We start from the raw sequence: 16,801 nt of genomic DNA, 5'->3' as shown, positions 1-16,801 counted from the left end.
ACATCCATGGTATTGTGTTTGTTTCCTTGCTCCTCAGGCTGGAGCTGAGTGAGGTGGAGGTGGAGCTTGGCAGGTACTCCTCACTTCGGCAGGAGGTGCAGGAGGAGGAGCAGGTCTTCCAGGTCCTGAAGGCCCAGAAGACGGCAACAAGGCTGCGGCAGGAGAGGAAAGCAGGCCAGAACCTGAAGCTCAAGATGCAGCAGCTGAGAGAGTAGGGGAAACTTACATCCTCTTCATCTACACTGAAATTTTCTGCTGCACTTTTACACTTTTATAACTGAGTTTCCACTACACAAGCAAGTGAAACACCACTTATAGACACAGTGAATGGTTATTAGTTTTTAATTTTTGCAGAAGCTGTTGTGGAGAAGCTGTACGTGTTGAGTGACGGGTCGTGTAAAGAATGACATTTATATGAGTGTCTGTGATTTGTGTTCTTGTAGTAAACAAGCAGCTGCGATGAAGCAAGAGGAGAGTGAGAGTCAGAAGAGAACTGAAGAGCGCCAGGCAAACCACAAGAAAGCTGCCAAGTACTTGAAAGAGACCAATAAAAGGTAATCAGCTTTAAAGCCAGCAAACAGAGCTCAGAGTAGAACAAGAGCATGAGGAGTCTCAGAGGACCTGTGGGAAAGTTGACATACGTATGTATGCCACTGATATCTCTCTCACACTGGAGAAATGTGTTAAAAGCAGAGCTGAAATTCATTCAGTGATGATCGAGCTATAACTGAGCAGTAGCAGTTAATCATGACACTTCCTGAAAATCTCTTAGTTATATAGATATCTGTTATGTCCAGTGTCGGGGTGGCCAGGACACAGCTTGAGTAACCCATCTTCTCTAAGGCCCAAGTAGCCATAGATACACTATATTACCAAAAGTATTCGCTCACCTGCCTTTACTCATTCTATGAACTGAAGTGCCATCCCATTCCTAACTCATAGAATTTAATATGATGTCGGTCCACCTTTTGCAGCTATTACAGCTTCAACTCTTCTGGGAAGACTGTCCACAAGGTTGAGGAGAGTGTTTATAGGAATTTTTGACCATTCTTCCAAAAGCGCATTGGTGAGGTCACACACTGATGTTGGTCGAGAAGGCCTGGCTCTCAGTCTCCGCTCTAATTCATCCCAAAGGTGTTCTATCGGGTTCAGGTCAGGACTCTGTGCAGGCTAGTCAAGTTCATCCACACCAGACTCTGTCATCCACGTCTTTATGGACCTTGCTTTGTGCACTGGTGCACAGTCATGTTGGAAGAGGAAGGGGCCCGCTCCAAACTGTTCCCACAAGGTTGGGAGCATGGAATTGTCCAAAATGTTTTGGTATCCTGAAGCATTCAAAGTTACTTTCACTGGAACTAAGGGGCCAAGCCCAGCTCCTGAAAAACAACCCCATACCATAATTCCTCCTCCACCAAAGGCCAAGTGATTAGGACACCTGATTCTGATCATTTGAATGGGTGAGCGAATACTTTTGGTAATATAGTGTAACTAATTAGTAATCAATTAACTTTATTTACAAAGTAATTTTCAATAAGAAGAGATGAAACACCAACATACCTGCCCAAATGTAACAAAACCAAAATACATAAACAAACAAAACCAGAGGAAAGGGTCAAAAAGATAAAGACAGTTCACCTCAACCAATGCTCAAAATACAACAAGGCTGTTGACATGACACGTAGTACGTGGACAGGACGACTGCGCTATCTTGGTTACTCATGTCAGGTGTACATTTGACAGGAGCCAATCAGCTGTGGCCGCCGATGCTGCGCACCAATCACTGTCTCGTATTGGCACGCAACTGTTACATACACTCACCCACGCACATGTCACGTCACGACACCTTTAAAGCTTCAGCGAAAAACATAACAAAAAGCACAATATGATCACAGCTGTAACACATTTAGACTTTTTAAAGCAAAAATTTGGTAAATGCACTCTGGTCACCAAAGGTCCTGAAGATCTTACAGAATTAAGGCTTTTTCTTCTTGTCAGAAATCCATACAAGGACCTACTTAAGTCATCATCAGCAACTTACCAAAGAGCAGTTTTCTGTTTATAAAACAGGACACTATTTTTTGATGAACATTTTTTGTGCTCCAAGAACTGACAGACAGCCTATTATCAGCCAATTATAAGACGATGTGTCTCCATATTTTGAGTCCCAAGATTGTTCCTTTGTGTCTTTTTATATGTGTTTTATTCTTCAGTTCCTCCACTTTCTGATAATTTCTGCATAAGTCTGCACACATTTTGTTTCCCAAAAAATGTTATTCTGGGATTTGTCATTCAAATAGAGGTTTGTCCAAATGTGTTCATTTCTTCACCTGTCTTTCTTCCAGCTTCCTGTTAGACCATTACTGATGTTTCTGATTGTTCCCGTTTTGTTCAGGATACGTCAGCGAGAGGCTGAGAAGGAGCAACAGAACAGGGAGTTACTGGAAAAGAGGATGCAAGCTGTCACATCACTGAAATCTAACATAGCAGCTGCACAAGTAAGAAACAGCAGTAATGCTGCAGAATAATAATGGTGTTGTTTAAGCTCTGGTTATTAACTTCATCTGTAGCTGTTATACAAATAGAACACTATAAGATCATTTCTAAGTGCATACATGAATATCCTTTTAAGCATAAACCATACTTGCTGATGCATTATATACTCAAAAAGCTTTAGAGATGAAGTGATACAGCTTATTTAATTAGTGCTCAGACATCATAAAGGCAATGTAAGCACATTACGAGTGCACTATGCACACGTGTAGATGCATATTTAAATGTATGTAGAAAACTTGATGTAATTGTAAATGTGGAGATGAGACAGTGCATTTCAAGCAGTAGCATCACTATAATGTCCTTCTTCCTATAGAAGCTCTTTGTAAACATATCATAATAATTATCAGTTGAAGTTAGTAAAAGACCTGTTAAATATCGGCTATCGAATCAGTAACATGCATTATGATTGTTTATGTCTTGTAGTTACAGATGGTGTATGTTTTATTCACTTTTGAGACAAATCTGATCACAAGCCATCTGATAAGGTTTTTGGTTGTAGATGTTTCCTTGCAAAAAGTGTTTGAAACCCACAACCAAAATAGTCTCTCATTCTGTCTCACTGTTACTGCTAGATAAGATTATAATGAAGATAACTTAATTTATTAATCTTTTTGCTGGGAACCCCCAGGACCCCCCTCAACAACTCCTGTAGGTCCCTGAACCACTGTTGCAATTTATTTTGTGCCGTTGGGCTAAGATGTTTTATAGATCCCTGCAGGAGTCACAAAGAAAACTGCATCTGAGCTCAACATTTCGTTTATATAAGATAACAACAGAGATTAATCATTTGTGAAGACAAAATATTTCTCACCCATGACACATGCCTTTGGTCTGTGTAGTTTATATGGTATGAATACCAGTGCCTCTAATCAATCGATCAATCAAATGTTATTTGTATGAACCTTTCATAAAGGTTGGTGCAGTTCAAAGTGCTTCAGTTGGATAAGGTACAAAGAAATAGAACTGAAGGAAGCCCAGAATAAGATACAATAGATTTAAAGGGCAATATTACCAAACAAAAACATGCGACAATTATTAATGAAATATTAAGTGAATAAAATTAAGTAACTAACTTGGCAGATGTGGAAATTTGGACAAAATGTAATTTTTTTTTTTTACATTTACTTACTGTTATACGTTGTACATTTTTACACTACACTACTACTACTACCCAGATTCTTTCATTCCAACCATAGAGAGACTTAATTCATGTTTGACGGAGGTAAATTCACCTCTGGACTGTGTCTGCTGTTGACAGTATGACGTGCTTGTCAGTATGATCTTGCAGTGTTAGTCATTATCGTGCTTATTGCTCTATTTAAGATCCAACCATTCAACAGGTACATTTCATGTTTTAGGAGAAAATATTCTTGTTGCATTAAATACTTGTAGTTCAGATAATCAGTTGCACAAGGCTGCCTGAAGTCTGTGTATATTGTTATTGATATTCTGTTGTTTGTTTAGGAAAGTTTTCGGGTCCGACAGAGCAGAGCCAAAGCAAATGCCCAGGAGAAAGAGCAGCAACAGAGACAGATGAGAGAATCCCTGCAGGCCCAAGGCATCAACACGATCAAGCACCTGCACCAACGGGAACATCTAGAGAAGATAAAACAAAACAAAGAGTGCGTCCTCTCCTCTCCTTTCCTCTCCTCTGCTTTCCTTTCCTCTCCACTCCTCTCCCACATACATGTCCTCCACTCCCACTCCATGCAGCAGTGTGTGGGTGTTTTCTCTCGCTGTGCGCAGAGGAATATATGACCCCATTTCAGCATAATGCAGTGCTGTTGATTTGCCCTTCTCAGGGAATTCGAAGAGAGGAGGAAGTCAAACAAGGTGGCGATCGTGGCAAAACTCCTTCAGGAGGAACAGCTGGCGAGGAGCAGAAAGACGCACCAGGCGAAGCTGCCTAAACTCCCAGCCACTGACAAGTTACAATCTCTGGGGAGGGCAAGAGAGAAGCTCCTGCACCACCCAGATCCCAGCCCCCCACCTGCCACAGAGGAGAGAGCAACATTCGTGAGTGGTTCTCAACATCAGAGCTGCCACGCGTGAAATGATAGTGTAAGAAGTTCTGGAGCAATTACAACCCAATGTGTTTGTGTGTTTCTCCAGCAGTTACGGGAGTTGAGTGACATCAGCAGCTCATCGTCGTCCTCCTCGTCTGATGCAGAGGACCCAGAGGAGACGGTGCAGCAGGGGGTGGACCACCAGAGCCTCGCTGACAGCTTGGCTGAGCCTGAGTTCTCAGGGCTTTGGGACCAGAACTATGAGGTGCACTACAATAACAGCAACAAGCAAATCCCTGCAAGATGCTAAAATTAAACAGTCATAAATCATGTCTCATTCACAGCAGGCACATCGTTTTTCTACGGATGTGCTCATTGCATATTTTTGAGTGCATGAATTTCCCACCTAAAGCAAGATTTATAAATAATAGAACTCAAAGGCAGTATTTCCTTTATCTGAAATAGCTGCAGAGCAGTTTTATCAGGAACAACAAAGATGATCCAACTGATTTAATCAGCTGGTTGAAACTTGGGGGTGGGGTTAAGGTAATCTGGCAAGAGAAGTGGATAAAACACTGTTTCAGTTCCCAGTAGCTGCACCTCCAGCTTGTTAGTGTGTTCTAGTAAACACAGCTGTCAGGTTGCAGATGCAAAGAAAGTGAGGGATTATATTACTGTTCCTATGCTAGAGATTTTTACTAGTTGGCGGGGGAACATGAACGTAGGGGGTGTTGGATCTGTATAATGACGCTACACATGCTCTGCTCAGGGTGAAGCAGGTAGAAAAGAGGTAGAAAAACCTCGACAGGCCAGCAAGCATGTGCTGAGGGAAAGCAATACATTACATATGAAAGTGACAGTACTGAAAAAATTTGTCACTTTTCTTAACAAAATGACAAAGTGTTTCACAGAACAAAGAAACCAGATGAAACAGAAGGTCAAGGAAACTGATCACAGTGAAAAAATAGAACAGCATAAGTAAAAATATATCACATATCAAGTTATCAACATCGTGCATCCGACGAGATGTGAAGAGAGGCAATGAAATAAGTAAAAAGAATAATTAAAATGATAATTTAATATCAATGTAAATAATATACAAGTTAGAAATAACCAGTGGTTGAGACTGAAAAATGCATTTTAAGAAGAGATTTAAAGGACCTGAAAGTTAATCTGAGGTCCAGAGTGTGGGGCCTCTTGTAGTAAACGTCTGGTCACGTGTCGTCATAGACCTTGGGGTGACCTACAGGCGTCCTTCGACAGAAACATGTTAAAGTCATGTATGAAGTAAAAATAACAAATATTCAGATATGAGAATGTGTTGTTTTGGTCTCGTTTAAATTGTTGTTAAAGCAGAAGTAAGTGGTCCGGTCGTTTTCGCTAATGCTGCGTTCCAGGCAGGCTTTTGAAATCGTAAATTACAGCTTCAAGTCACAACTTACGACTTTGTAGCGTTTCAGACAACCCACTCGTGTTTTTCCGACCTGTTTTACCGGTGAGAGTCACTATAACGGCCACTCGTAACTTCCGACCGGTGAACTCGTACCAGATCGAACTGGTACCACTTCACGGTTGGAAAAATATGAGTTTCCTTGAATGCACCATAACAGTCCTCGTCGCTACGTCGCCACATTCACGGCGTTCCTAAATGTTTTCTCCTCGGCTCAGAGCAGAGCAGAGTGACTGACAGACCCGTGTTTCAGACCAAACACTCTATGTAAGTGATTGCTGTCGGAAGATATAACTATTTAAGACTTATATTAACACAAATATATCACTTACTTCTGCTTTAATGTAACTTTTGGGGGGTTTGGTTTTATGAATGTCACATCAAATCATAACAAAGGTTATCTAAATGCACATTTCCCGTAGACTTAGAAACATTCTATTTCTAATTTTCTGACATCTTACTGACTTAAAAGAAATGATTGATTAATTAAAAAACGATTAACAAAAATCAATGATAACTGCAGTAGCAGAAGTATGGAGTTGGTACAAGCTTCCCTCTGCCAATAAGGGCGTACTGATAGAGAGAGATCGGTGAGATCATTTCTACTATCAATATGCAATCTATCAAACTCCATCATATTGATCCTATCAGTGATCCTGAGTCAGACAACAGTGACAAACCACAGTTCAGATTTTTCTTGAATCCAGAGATAGTGCCTTGCTCAGTGGCCACTGCTCCATGGCAGTTTCAGATAGAGGAAGGAGTGTCTGTGGCTCGCTGCCATAGAGGTGAGTTGTCTCTCTGTCTCATCCAGCCTCATTCACACTTGAAATGTGGGACGACAGGCATCACTTCTCATTGTGCTGGTGCCTTTGAGGCCTGAGAGCGAGATACATCTCCGTGCTCCGAGCCAGCGACAAGTCAAGTGGAAGTGATCTCTCCGAACGTACACATCATACTGATGCTCTCATGAAAGGCTACTTCTCAACACACTAATGGCTACTGCAGTAGATGAGCACAGCAACGTAACAACACTAATAAGATGATTTATTCACTTCAAGTGTTTTACATTAGAGAGAAAAAATAGAGCAGAGGTAAAAAAACAAAAAAAAACAAAGTAAAACAGTTTCAGATGTAGATAGATTTACATTTTTAAAACTCTAAACACAGGTGCTATGGTTTATTACATACAACTTCATGAAATTATTTTTCATGTTCTTACACTTGATAAGGTATGGTGCGTGTTTACATTTACTTTTACTTAGATGGAGAAAATTACACATTTTTTATTCACACATGAGAAAGAGAAAAGGGTTACTAGACATACTATCAAAATACTTGTGATCAACCTCTCCTATCTTTCCTGTGTCTGTATCTTTTCTATTTTAATATAATGAGATATTTTTATGGTTGTCAATTTTGAGTTGAATTATAGGTTGTTTCGTTTTAGTGAACTTTGCAGTTTCTTCTCCAGAAGGTCCTGACTGACAAGACTTCAATGGTGCTGACTGAGGGGATGCAGGAGGAACCTGCAGCGATCAGTGGAAAGATCATCTCACCTGCTGGAAGAGGCCATGGAAAAGGCTTGAGAGGGTCTCCATTCAGCAGCAAACCAGAGGTCATCATTTTCAAGGTACCACTCCACTGACAAGACTAATGAAGTGATTAAATTATGAGTTGTGTGCCTTTAAAGCTGGATTTTAAAACTAATGCAATGTTATAAAATATTTCAAATGGTCTGTTTTAGGACTTTGATGTGGGGAAAGTGTATAAGAAGAAAGTTGTCCTGACTAACATCAGCTACACCACAAACCACTGCAGGCTTCTGGGGATCTCTTCGCAGCTGAAGGATTTTATTTCCATCAGGTTAGATTTGTGTGTAAACAGTTAAATAACTGACCATGTTGTGAAATGCAAAGGAACCTGAAATCCAGGTAAACCCTTTATTGGTGCATACAACATGCATTCCACTTCCTTTCACTTTTTTTCACTTAGGCCTTTGTGTTCCTTTCGGAACATAAGCCATTGATGAATTGTTTCCACCCTCTGGGGTTTCTTACTCTTCATCAATGTTTCTGTAATCATTTGAATCCACTTCATAGATGATTGGCCTGTGAGTTTCACCATTGCCCTATGGCCAGCTTGACCTGTTTCCACCTCTCACGATGGGGACGTTAGGGTTGGACTTTGAGAGGCAGGGTTAGGGATGCATTCCACATCCTACGTGTGTAATATTTAGAAGGAAATATTCAGTTATGTTTTATATTTTGAGTTCTACACCATAGACACCATCGTGACCAAGAAGATGAGGTTGTTTTCTGACTCATGTGGGTCATTATGTGGATAATTATATGTTCATTTAAATTCGTTCCAACTTGACCTTTTGAGAAAAGGCCTACAGCCTTCGTAGATGCACAGGGCCAACACTAAGGAAACCAAAAATAAATCAAGGAAAAGTCCAACCAAACCAAGTAACCAATGAAAAGAAACAGACTGACTGCTAAGGCACCTATATTTGTGCGTGAGCCACTACCTCGATTGAGACAACCAAGAAATTGGCCTGGAGGCTTTCAGGAGCACACAAAAGGATCATTGTTCGAACTGTCCCTTTAAAGTGGCTGCGTTATTTCGTCATATTCCATCCGAGTTAAACATGAATCTATCTGGTATTTATGTTACAGGTGTAAAGAGACACAGATACAGATAACAAGATACAGCATTGTACACAGTTGTTCCTTCATGGTTTTGCTATTCTAATGATCTGTTGTAGATATGGAAAATAATGTTGTCAAGGAAATATTGTGACAACGGTAGAGCTGGACATGTTTACACTGACAAACATTACAGCTGCTACGAAGCCACTGTCGGTTGAACTGCCTCAATTATCACATGGAAACATCTGCTGGTGCATGACCACTTTAGGCATGTAATGAAACCACTTCTTGTCATTTTAAAAGACGATGGAGTGGACGTGAAAGCAGAGCTTGTCCTCCCACATATGGACGCCAGCTTAGATCACCACGCTCACAGCTCCTCTTATGAGACTCCGCTCTGTGAGTCAGTATCTCTCTTCTCTCTCTGAGCCTGCCAGCAGCCTACAGGCCGAGCAGAGACGCATTGTTCTCCAGGTCACTCGCTGTGTATCACTTTCCCATCAGCTTCCCCCTCCATGACTTGACGTGGTCTCTTCATCTCTCCTCTTTCTGCCTGACTGAGTGAAGAGTCTCCCAGGCTACAGCAGGGTCAGTTGGAAAAACTACCGATGCTGTTCTCGAGCCTTCGTGCTGGACCACTTGTCTGAACATATCATATTCCAGTCCTCTATTCTTAACTCACATGCAGCAAACAAGCACTTTCCTACCAAAACGGGTGAATGCACACATATTGTATACTGTGCATTATACCCTCTCACTCTCTTCTGTGTCCCTGTGTCACTGAAACACTGTCCAGTCAGTCACTCTTCAGCTTTATCATCACTATACATATTTTATTTGTAGTTTCTCATGGTTTAACTCCTGAAAACACAATTCAAAATCACAATAGTTCTGATAGTCACAACAGGCTGTTGTTTTATTACCATAAATGAATTAGTACTCATTTGGTTTCCTTCTGCATGTCTTTGTCTTTTCTTCTTTTTTTTTCAAAAAATACAAAATCAGTTTTATTTACAAATTAAAGGCAAAATCATTAGCTATAAATCACATCCCTACTCTGTTCAGTACATCCATGATCGTCTCAAATGGTCTGGTTGAACCCTATGGTGTTCTGATCAACCATAATGATTATTAGTCATGCTATTTGAGGTTTATCTGCCAAAACCCAGACTTTCAGTTTCTCTTCAGCTCATGAAATTTGTGAAGTGAAGAATCTGAATACAGCAGATGGTAGAGAATCATTTGATGACGTCAGGGGCAGACAAAATAATTTAAACTACTCAAGTTATTTGGAAGATAAGAATGTTGTTTTTTTTGTTTAGTTTAGTTTTTTTTTTTTTTGGGGGGGGGGTTATATTGCTGTAGTAGAGCTTTAAAGTAAACATCCCACAACACCTTTGATTATATATGATATGTCCTGACTTTAATAGGAAAAAAAAAACTTTTGTAGTGTTTGTAGTTTAGGTTTTTGTTTCAGTACCCACACCTTCTTGTCATAAGCCAATTATGTAACAATAAAAATAAAATGTACAAGCACTAAGTCACTCTAATTTCTGGGTTCAGGGAGATCTGAGTGTGTGATGTAAAATTAAGTCCTGGATCAGGCCTAACAGTGGCTAATTTTCTGACGTGACCTTTTTCTGCATGAGTTACTATCACACATTGTTTTGGCAGTTCACTTATGATCATTCCTTTAAAGTAATTGACTCAAGAATATCAAATATGAAGGTAATTTTCAATGTGCTATTATCCTGTAACCACTGGTTATTGCAACACTTCCACATATTACATTCAGCCACTGAAACTGCAACAGCATCACTGGCAAACTCATGAAGGAATGACCTAATCTGGAGTGAGGAAACATGAAGTTTGTGTCCACACATGTTGACAAATTCACCTGTCTCTGCTACAGTGCCGGTCACACACCCTCCTCTTACTATTCCGCGTCTGCTGTGTGTAAAAAGCTGCTGGTTGTGTTCACACTTAAAAAACCGACAATACTGAGATCAGTCGTGACGACTCCAAAGCCTCCATGGCTCGCCCAGCTGAACATCAAACACAGCAGGAGAGAGAAACGTGAACCACAAACACACTGGGCTTTTTCACACCAGCCCATAGTTCCCTGAACGCCCCCTGAATTTCTAAAAATGGCTCCCCCCTTCCCCTCCTCCTGTGTAGGTGCACTTGTGCCAGAATGGGCTCTGCTGTATCTATTCACCAGTGGGACAAAAAACAAAAAAGCAAAACAAAAAGCCCGGGCTTGCCAGACTTGGTGAAAAGCCATTGTATAGAAGCTGTGTTTTTGCAATTAGAGCAATTAGTGTCACTTCCTAGCATGTATTGGAAATGACTGTCTGAAAGGAAGACACCCCTCTGTGATCTGCATGAGTGGTGAGACAAAGCTGGAGACTGTAGCCGAGCGGGTGGTACTCTCCAAAATCTGAGGGTGCAATCACACCTACGGATTGTTTCATTTGGGCCAAATCCTGCCCGGAGGAGAGTCAGTGTTTTATTTTGCTTCCTGTCTGTGTGGATCTGAGTAAGACGAGGTTCCTGTGCCTGCTAGATTCAGAGCTTTCAGATTCACAGGGGCTCTAGTAGTTTCGTGGCGTGGCTGCAGTGCAAGTTTCGCCCAGCGCAGCACGGCACACGGTCAGTTTGGCAGTTTGGCAGTTTGAGGTGCGCCAAGATGGGTGTGGCGGCACAGCAGGGGGAGGTGTCACAGATTCAGATTGGTGCAGTGTTATTTGTTTATGTTGTGATCTGTGCACACTACTCATCTTTGTTACATGGGGTAAATATTGGTACTAAATGTGAGCGCCTTTATTAGTGGAAAAAGGGTGTGTTTGTTGTTTTTTTGTTTTTTCACACTGGGCAACGCAGGGCAAATCTGATTAACAATAACTTCCTCCCAGACTACTTCTGCTCAGTTTTCGTGTTACCATATATTCGGCCACTGTGAGCTTGGACCTCCTGGACCAAAACATCAGTTTCCTCCTATAGACTGCGCCTGGTCTACGAAACTAGAGCCCACAGTCTGTACAAACTTCCACTGATTTTTAAATGGAGGTCAAATTTCATCTTCTAGCTAAAGTGGTCTGACAGCCTTTTGATTTGTCTGAAGGCTTGACAGGCACGTGGATACATACCAGTGTTGTAGCCATGTCCTGTTGAAACCAGCCGGCTAAAGATAGTTGCTGAAGGCCTTTTCATATTCTCATGTGCATGAAATTTATCTCACTGTCTGACATCAGAAAACCCATGCTGAACTTAACTCTGCTTCTTTTATTCATCTTCTCTGCGTGTCTATCTAACACCCCATAAAAAAATAATCAAATATGAGTTACATCAGTCAAAACCGTATTTGGGCTTTAAATCCTGTGATCGAGACGTTTATTTCTAATTACATCAATTGTCAAGCGTCTTCCTTTTGCCCATAAAAACTATGAAGTCATGGCTTTCAAATGGTTCCTTAACAAACAGAGCTCTGCAGTATGATGCAGCCACTGCATGTAAACAGAACAAGATGAGTACAAGATTATACTGTATAATATTCACAGACGTTGTGCGAGTTTTGATGCTTCACAGTAGATTGTGTGTTTTAGCTCTGTTGAACTGAACAATGAATTGTGATTGTTATTGATTCACTGTAGGAGAAGCCAATGGGGAGAAACCAGAATGTATAATAGAACACAGTAGTACTGTACAGTGCTCTGCGATGGATATACTATACTGTATGGCCTCATTTGCAGCACTTTATATAGGGCTGTAGGCTTTTTCGAACACTGCCTCGCATGCATTTAATCCCAAGTGAACTGCTCTATTTTTCCTCATGTCTTCTCATTCCACCTGTGTTGAAGCTGAGAGAGATGAATGGTACCAATCAGGATGGAAGTTAGCCAAGAAAAAAAAAAATTAAAAGTACAATCTGACATTTATAGTTATCACCAGAATTACTTGGACCATCATACATGTCCAGGTCACAGTGGTGAACTAGATGGCAGCTTCAGTCTAGTTTTCCGCCCAACAGCTGCACCAGCAACTTAAAACAACTGGCTTTGACGGAACCTAATACTCCCAATACCCAGTGGTGTTGATAACAGTGGTCACAGGCTGTTAATTATGAGTTTTTCTTTTTCTTTTTTCATTTACAAGGGCTTTATAGTGGCCCGATTGCTCTTCAGTGTTTTTGATCTGGAAAGTTAAAAGGCGTTGAAGGTAGATGTTTATATTAAAGCTCCATACATTATAAAGGTACATGTCCATGTGTAGTGTGATGTAGTGAAGTAGGAATACGTTTCATGTTGGGGTAGATATGTTGTTGTTGTAGATATACAGGGAGAACTGAATACATGTATGATTGATGCGGTAACAGATGAATAGTGTCTGCACAAATATTTAATCTCTAAAATATAATACGGAATTGCAGCTATCATGCAACTTTCTCTGTTTTTTAGAAATAGAGAAATATTTGTTTGGGCACAGTTGTTCACACAGTTCCAGCGTGAGGCTTCTTGGGGGCCATTTCTAATGTCAGTGTTTGATGGACATCGGAGAGCCGGCGTTGCTAGGAGACACGCTGTCAGTTTTTTGCAGTATGCTGGGCTAGAGCACCTCATAACCAGAGAAGAAAAACCATTGTGTTTCTTTTTTTTATTTTTTACAGAGTTTGAAAAGTTGATGAGAATAAAAACAAAACAAAAACAAACTGGTTTTAACTGGTATGACGCTGTTCTATTTTGGACACTGGGTTTTCATCTTGTGCTTTTCTCACCTTGGCACAGAAGATACCTCATTATCTGTGCATGACAAGCACAGCTGCATGATTAATCTTTTTAACAGTGTAAAGAAAGATACCAGTAATACAATCTAAATAAAGCAATGTTTTGCATCTCTTATATTGTGTAATTGTTGCTGCTTCCTAATTATGCTCATGGTTGTATGCTTCTAACTTCTTGTTTATGTATTGGATTTTGAGAATCCTCTCTGCTTCTCTGGCCGCCTTCCATGTTGGTATTGATTGGGCCTCTTCTTGTGTCTATGGAAGGGCGTCGTGTTATCCAGATCCTCGGGGCGGCATTAGCATCAGCACAAACATGTGCTGTGAGATACACATGTTGCTTTGAAACAGCTCACAGTGCTCGTGTTTCTTAAGGTTCCTGGAAGGGTATACAGCAGGTTATAATAAGATTTAGCTGTGAAATAAATACCAGACTGTTGTTTTCCACACTCCAGTGTTTTCATATGGAACAATAGCTTTTTTTTCCTCTTTTTCTTTTCTGAGCTTGAGCATCAAGTCGATTTTTGTTCGTTACACTCATCTACGACTCTCTCAGGAGATCCATTATATATCAGCTTTTCATCTGAAGCCACTGATGTGTTTTTTGTTTCCTGTGCATCTTCAAAATCATCATGTTTCCTTTGAGTCTTGTGTTGTTGCTTTACATGTGAAGGCATGCAACGAATCACACTCTACGCACCAACACACAAACAACCTTTTACATTCTTTTTTCATCATCAGAAACAAATGAACTGTTTTAGTCTGAGCAATGTTACCTTTCTGTTGTCTGTGTAAAATCCTGCTGAACAAGCACAGGAGCAACGCTGTGACTCCCTGTGCTTTGTGTTTCAGCTTTGAGCCTCCACGTTCTTTGTCTGCTGGGATGTCCTGTGACATGCAGGCTGTTTTCCAACCCATGGTTAGTTGCATCACTGCTCCTATTACACCTACACCTACACTACATGCTACAGCCAATACATTTCACACAGTCGCAATTCAGGTATTAACATCTATACATTAGGAAACTCCTTGTGCTTCCAAAAGCACTTTGCATTTGCACTGATAAAAAATGTCATAAAGGATTATACAAATTGTTACATACATTGTTTAATTCAATACACAGGGACTTTAGCACTTAGCAGTTATTTTCTTTTATTAATTATGATGTTATTGTATTGTGTATAGTGTTGTTTGTGAACATGTTTCCTTAATTTTATCTCATTTTATGTGAAACAAGGGACAACAAGAGGACTAATTTCCTTTTGGGGCCAATAAAGTTTACTCTAGTTAACTCTAATAGTAATAAGTGCCAAACACGAAGTGGTTTTCAGAACATAACTTATGAAGACCAACAAAGTTTGAATGGGGAGGAGGCCATGCTGAATGAATAGGTCAAACACAGGCAACTGGGGTTTGTTGTTGACTACGATGCGCAACATAAACCACACGTCAGGAAGCTCTTCTCCAACATGAGCTGTCTAAGTGGTTCAGGAGAGGCAAAACCTGAGTGTATCCACCCTGGATACAAATATCATCTGCCTGATATGTCAGTGGTTTGATGCCTTTTGAACATATAAGAAAGTGAAATTTGCATTGCATTATGAGGGATGGTAATTTGTGTAAACAACTTACAAATAGCTTCTTATGAGAAAAGTCAAATGTTGTTGCGTCTTGCTTTTGTCTTAGAATCAAACTTGTGACCTTTAACCTGCTGTCAAACCTTCATTCTGAACAAAATGCCAGGAAAGCCGTATAACACTGTGATGAGGCAACACATTGTTCCCTTATCTGATCCCTGCAGATCAATGAGGACCTGGAGGGAGAGATACAGTTTGCATCAGCAGGAGGTCCTTTCTCTGTGCCGGTCAGATGCACCATAAAGAAATGTGATGTGAGTAGAGGACATTACTGGACATTACAAATGTCTGTCATTACAATTCTGTCCGTCTTGAAAGGAACTATCAATGTTACCTGGGTTTAGCGGCCAGTAAAGTTGTAAGATTAGGTTGCTTTAGTTCTTTTATGCTTTATTTCAGGGTAAAAATCTTGCAAGTATATACATTTCTCCAGAAAAGATTTAAACTGAGCAGACAATCCTAACATGTTACAATAATACAAAATAGGCACTATGAAAGCAATGAAATGAAGACAATAAATCCCTTAAAAGAACAAAAAAAGATTTTATCACTCCTACCTGGGGTCACATTTAATGAAAGGCCTGACAAGCATAAAAAGGTATTCATCAATTTGATTTTCAAAGAATGTAAGAAGAACAATGATCCTTTCAAAAAAGTTGTGAAACTTGGACTAACTTAAAGAATTTACATTTGTTTATAAGGTCCAACTTTGTTCTCCATTATAAAACCTAATTTGATATCACTATGTATCAGGGTTGGGTATCCAGATTATTAACCAAAGCTATTATTGCAGTAATTATGGGAACAACACAGTTGTCCAAAAACAACACAATCCCAATATAACAGTCTATTTACACTCTGTAATTAATTCACATTTGTATCAATGTATGCAGATGATAACTGCCGCTTTTGTATATCCTGTCTCTAGCTGGTGATCGACAGCCAGTTCATCAACTTCGGTTCACATGTGGTCGGCCAGACCATTTCACAGAGTATCACCTTGACCAACAAGGGTGCACTGGCCACCCAATTCAGCCTGGACACCGCTGCAAAGCCCAGTCCAGACAGAAGCCACGTCCAGTCAGCATCTCAGGACTCTGCCCACACAAGCCAGGTAAGACTGTCGGTCTGTTTCACTGATGGAGAAAGTTTTACAGTTACAGACTTACAGTTACAGGGTGACTAGAATGTGTAGTTATTACCTGGTCTGAACATCATTGACCTCATCAGTCATATGAAGAAACTTTCATAAAAATGTAAATAATGCGCATGTGTTGTTGGCTGGCAGGAGATGAGCAGTCAAAACGCAATATGTGACAGTGAGAAGAGCTGCGCTTCCACGGCCAGCAGAGAAATCCAACCGCAGCAAGAAGAGAGTCAGGAGCTCTCCGAGGCTTTGCAGCACCGCAAACCAGATGAAGGTATTAAAACCAGTTATACCCTGATCTGGAGTCCTGCTAATCTGAACCTGAACTGGTACCTGCACCTTTAAGACCCCAGCTATCTGAACCTGACTGCTACTGACAAGTCTGGTCCCATCTCTTTCCCACCTTCTTGTCATCGCACATTAGCCTTCAATACATGGCAGGTCTGGTAAAAGAACTCAGTACTCATCCTAACACAAACTTGTTCCCCACAAAATATGTTTATACAAAACTCATTTACTCACCCACATATTTCAAGGTCCTTTGGTCATGATGAAGGTTATATTGCCTCTCTGG

General features: G+C 40.5%; 1 protein-coding gene across 1 annotated transcript in view; it reads left to right on the top strand.

Moving 5' to 3' along the window:
* The window catches only part of cfap74 (cilia and flagella associated protein 74), a 52,075-nt gene that overhangs the window by 2,471 nt on the left and 32,803 nt on the right, over window positions 1-16,801 (top strand). The window contains exons 6-17 of the mRNA XM_085781351.1: window positions 38-211; window positions 444-554; window positions 2,393-2,495; window positions 4,018-4,175; window positions 4,356-4,569; window positions 4,666-4,824; window positions 7,484-7,642; window positions 7,757-7,875; window positions 14,296-14,362; window positions 15,245-15,334; window positions 16,009-16,194; window positions 16,369-16,501. Coding sequence (XP_085637477.1) covers window positions 38-211; window positions 444-554; window positions 2,393-2,495; window positions 4,018-4,175; window positions 4,356-4,569; window positions 4,666-4,824; window positions 7,484-7,642; window positions 7,757-7,875; window positions 14,296-14,362; window positions 15,245-15,334; window positions 16,009-16,194; window positions 16,369-16,501 — 1,673 coding nt within the window. The remainder of the gene's footprint in view (window positions 1-37; window positions 212-443; window positions 555-2,392; window positions 2,496-4,017; window positions 4,176-4,355; window positions 4,570-4,665; window positions 4,825-7,483; window positions 7,643-7,756; window positions 7,876-14,295; window positions 14,363-15,244; window positions 15,335-16,008; window positions 16,195-16,368; window positions 16,502-16,801) is intronic.

The sequence above is a fragment of the Trachurus japonicus genome, chromosome 7, assembly GCF_045865225.1.
Source record: "Trachurus japonicus isolate A0001 chromosome 7, Traja_1.0".
Taxonomy (NCBI): domain Eukaryota; kingdom Metazoa; phylum Chordata; class Actinopteri; order Carangiformes; family Carangidae; genus Trachurus; species Trachurus japonicus.
This window is presented reverse-complemented; position numbering and strand designations above follow the sequence as displayed.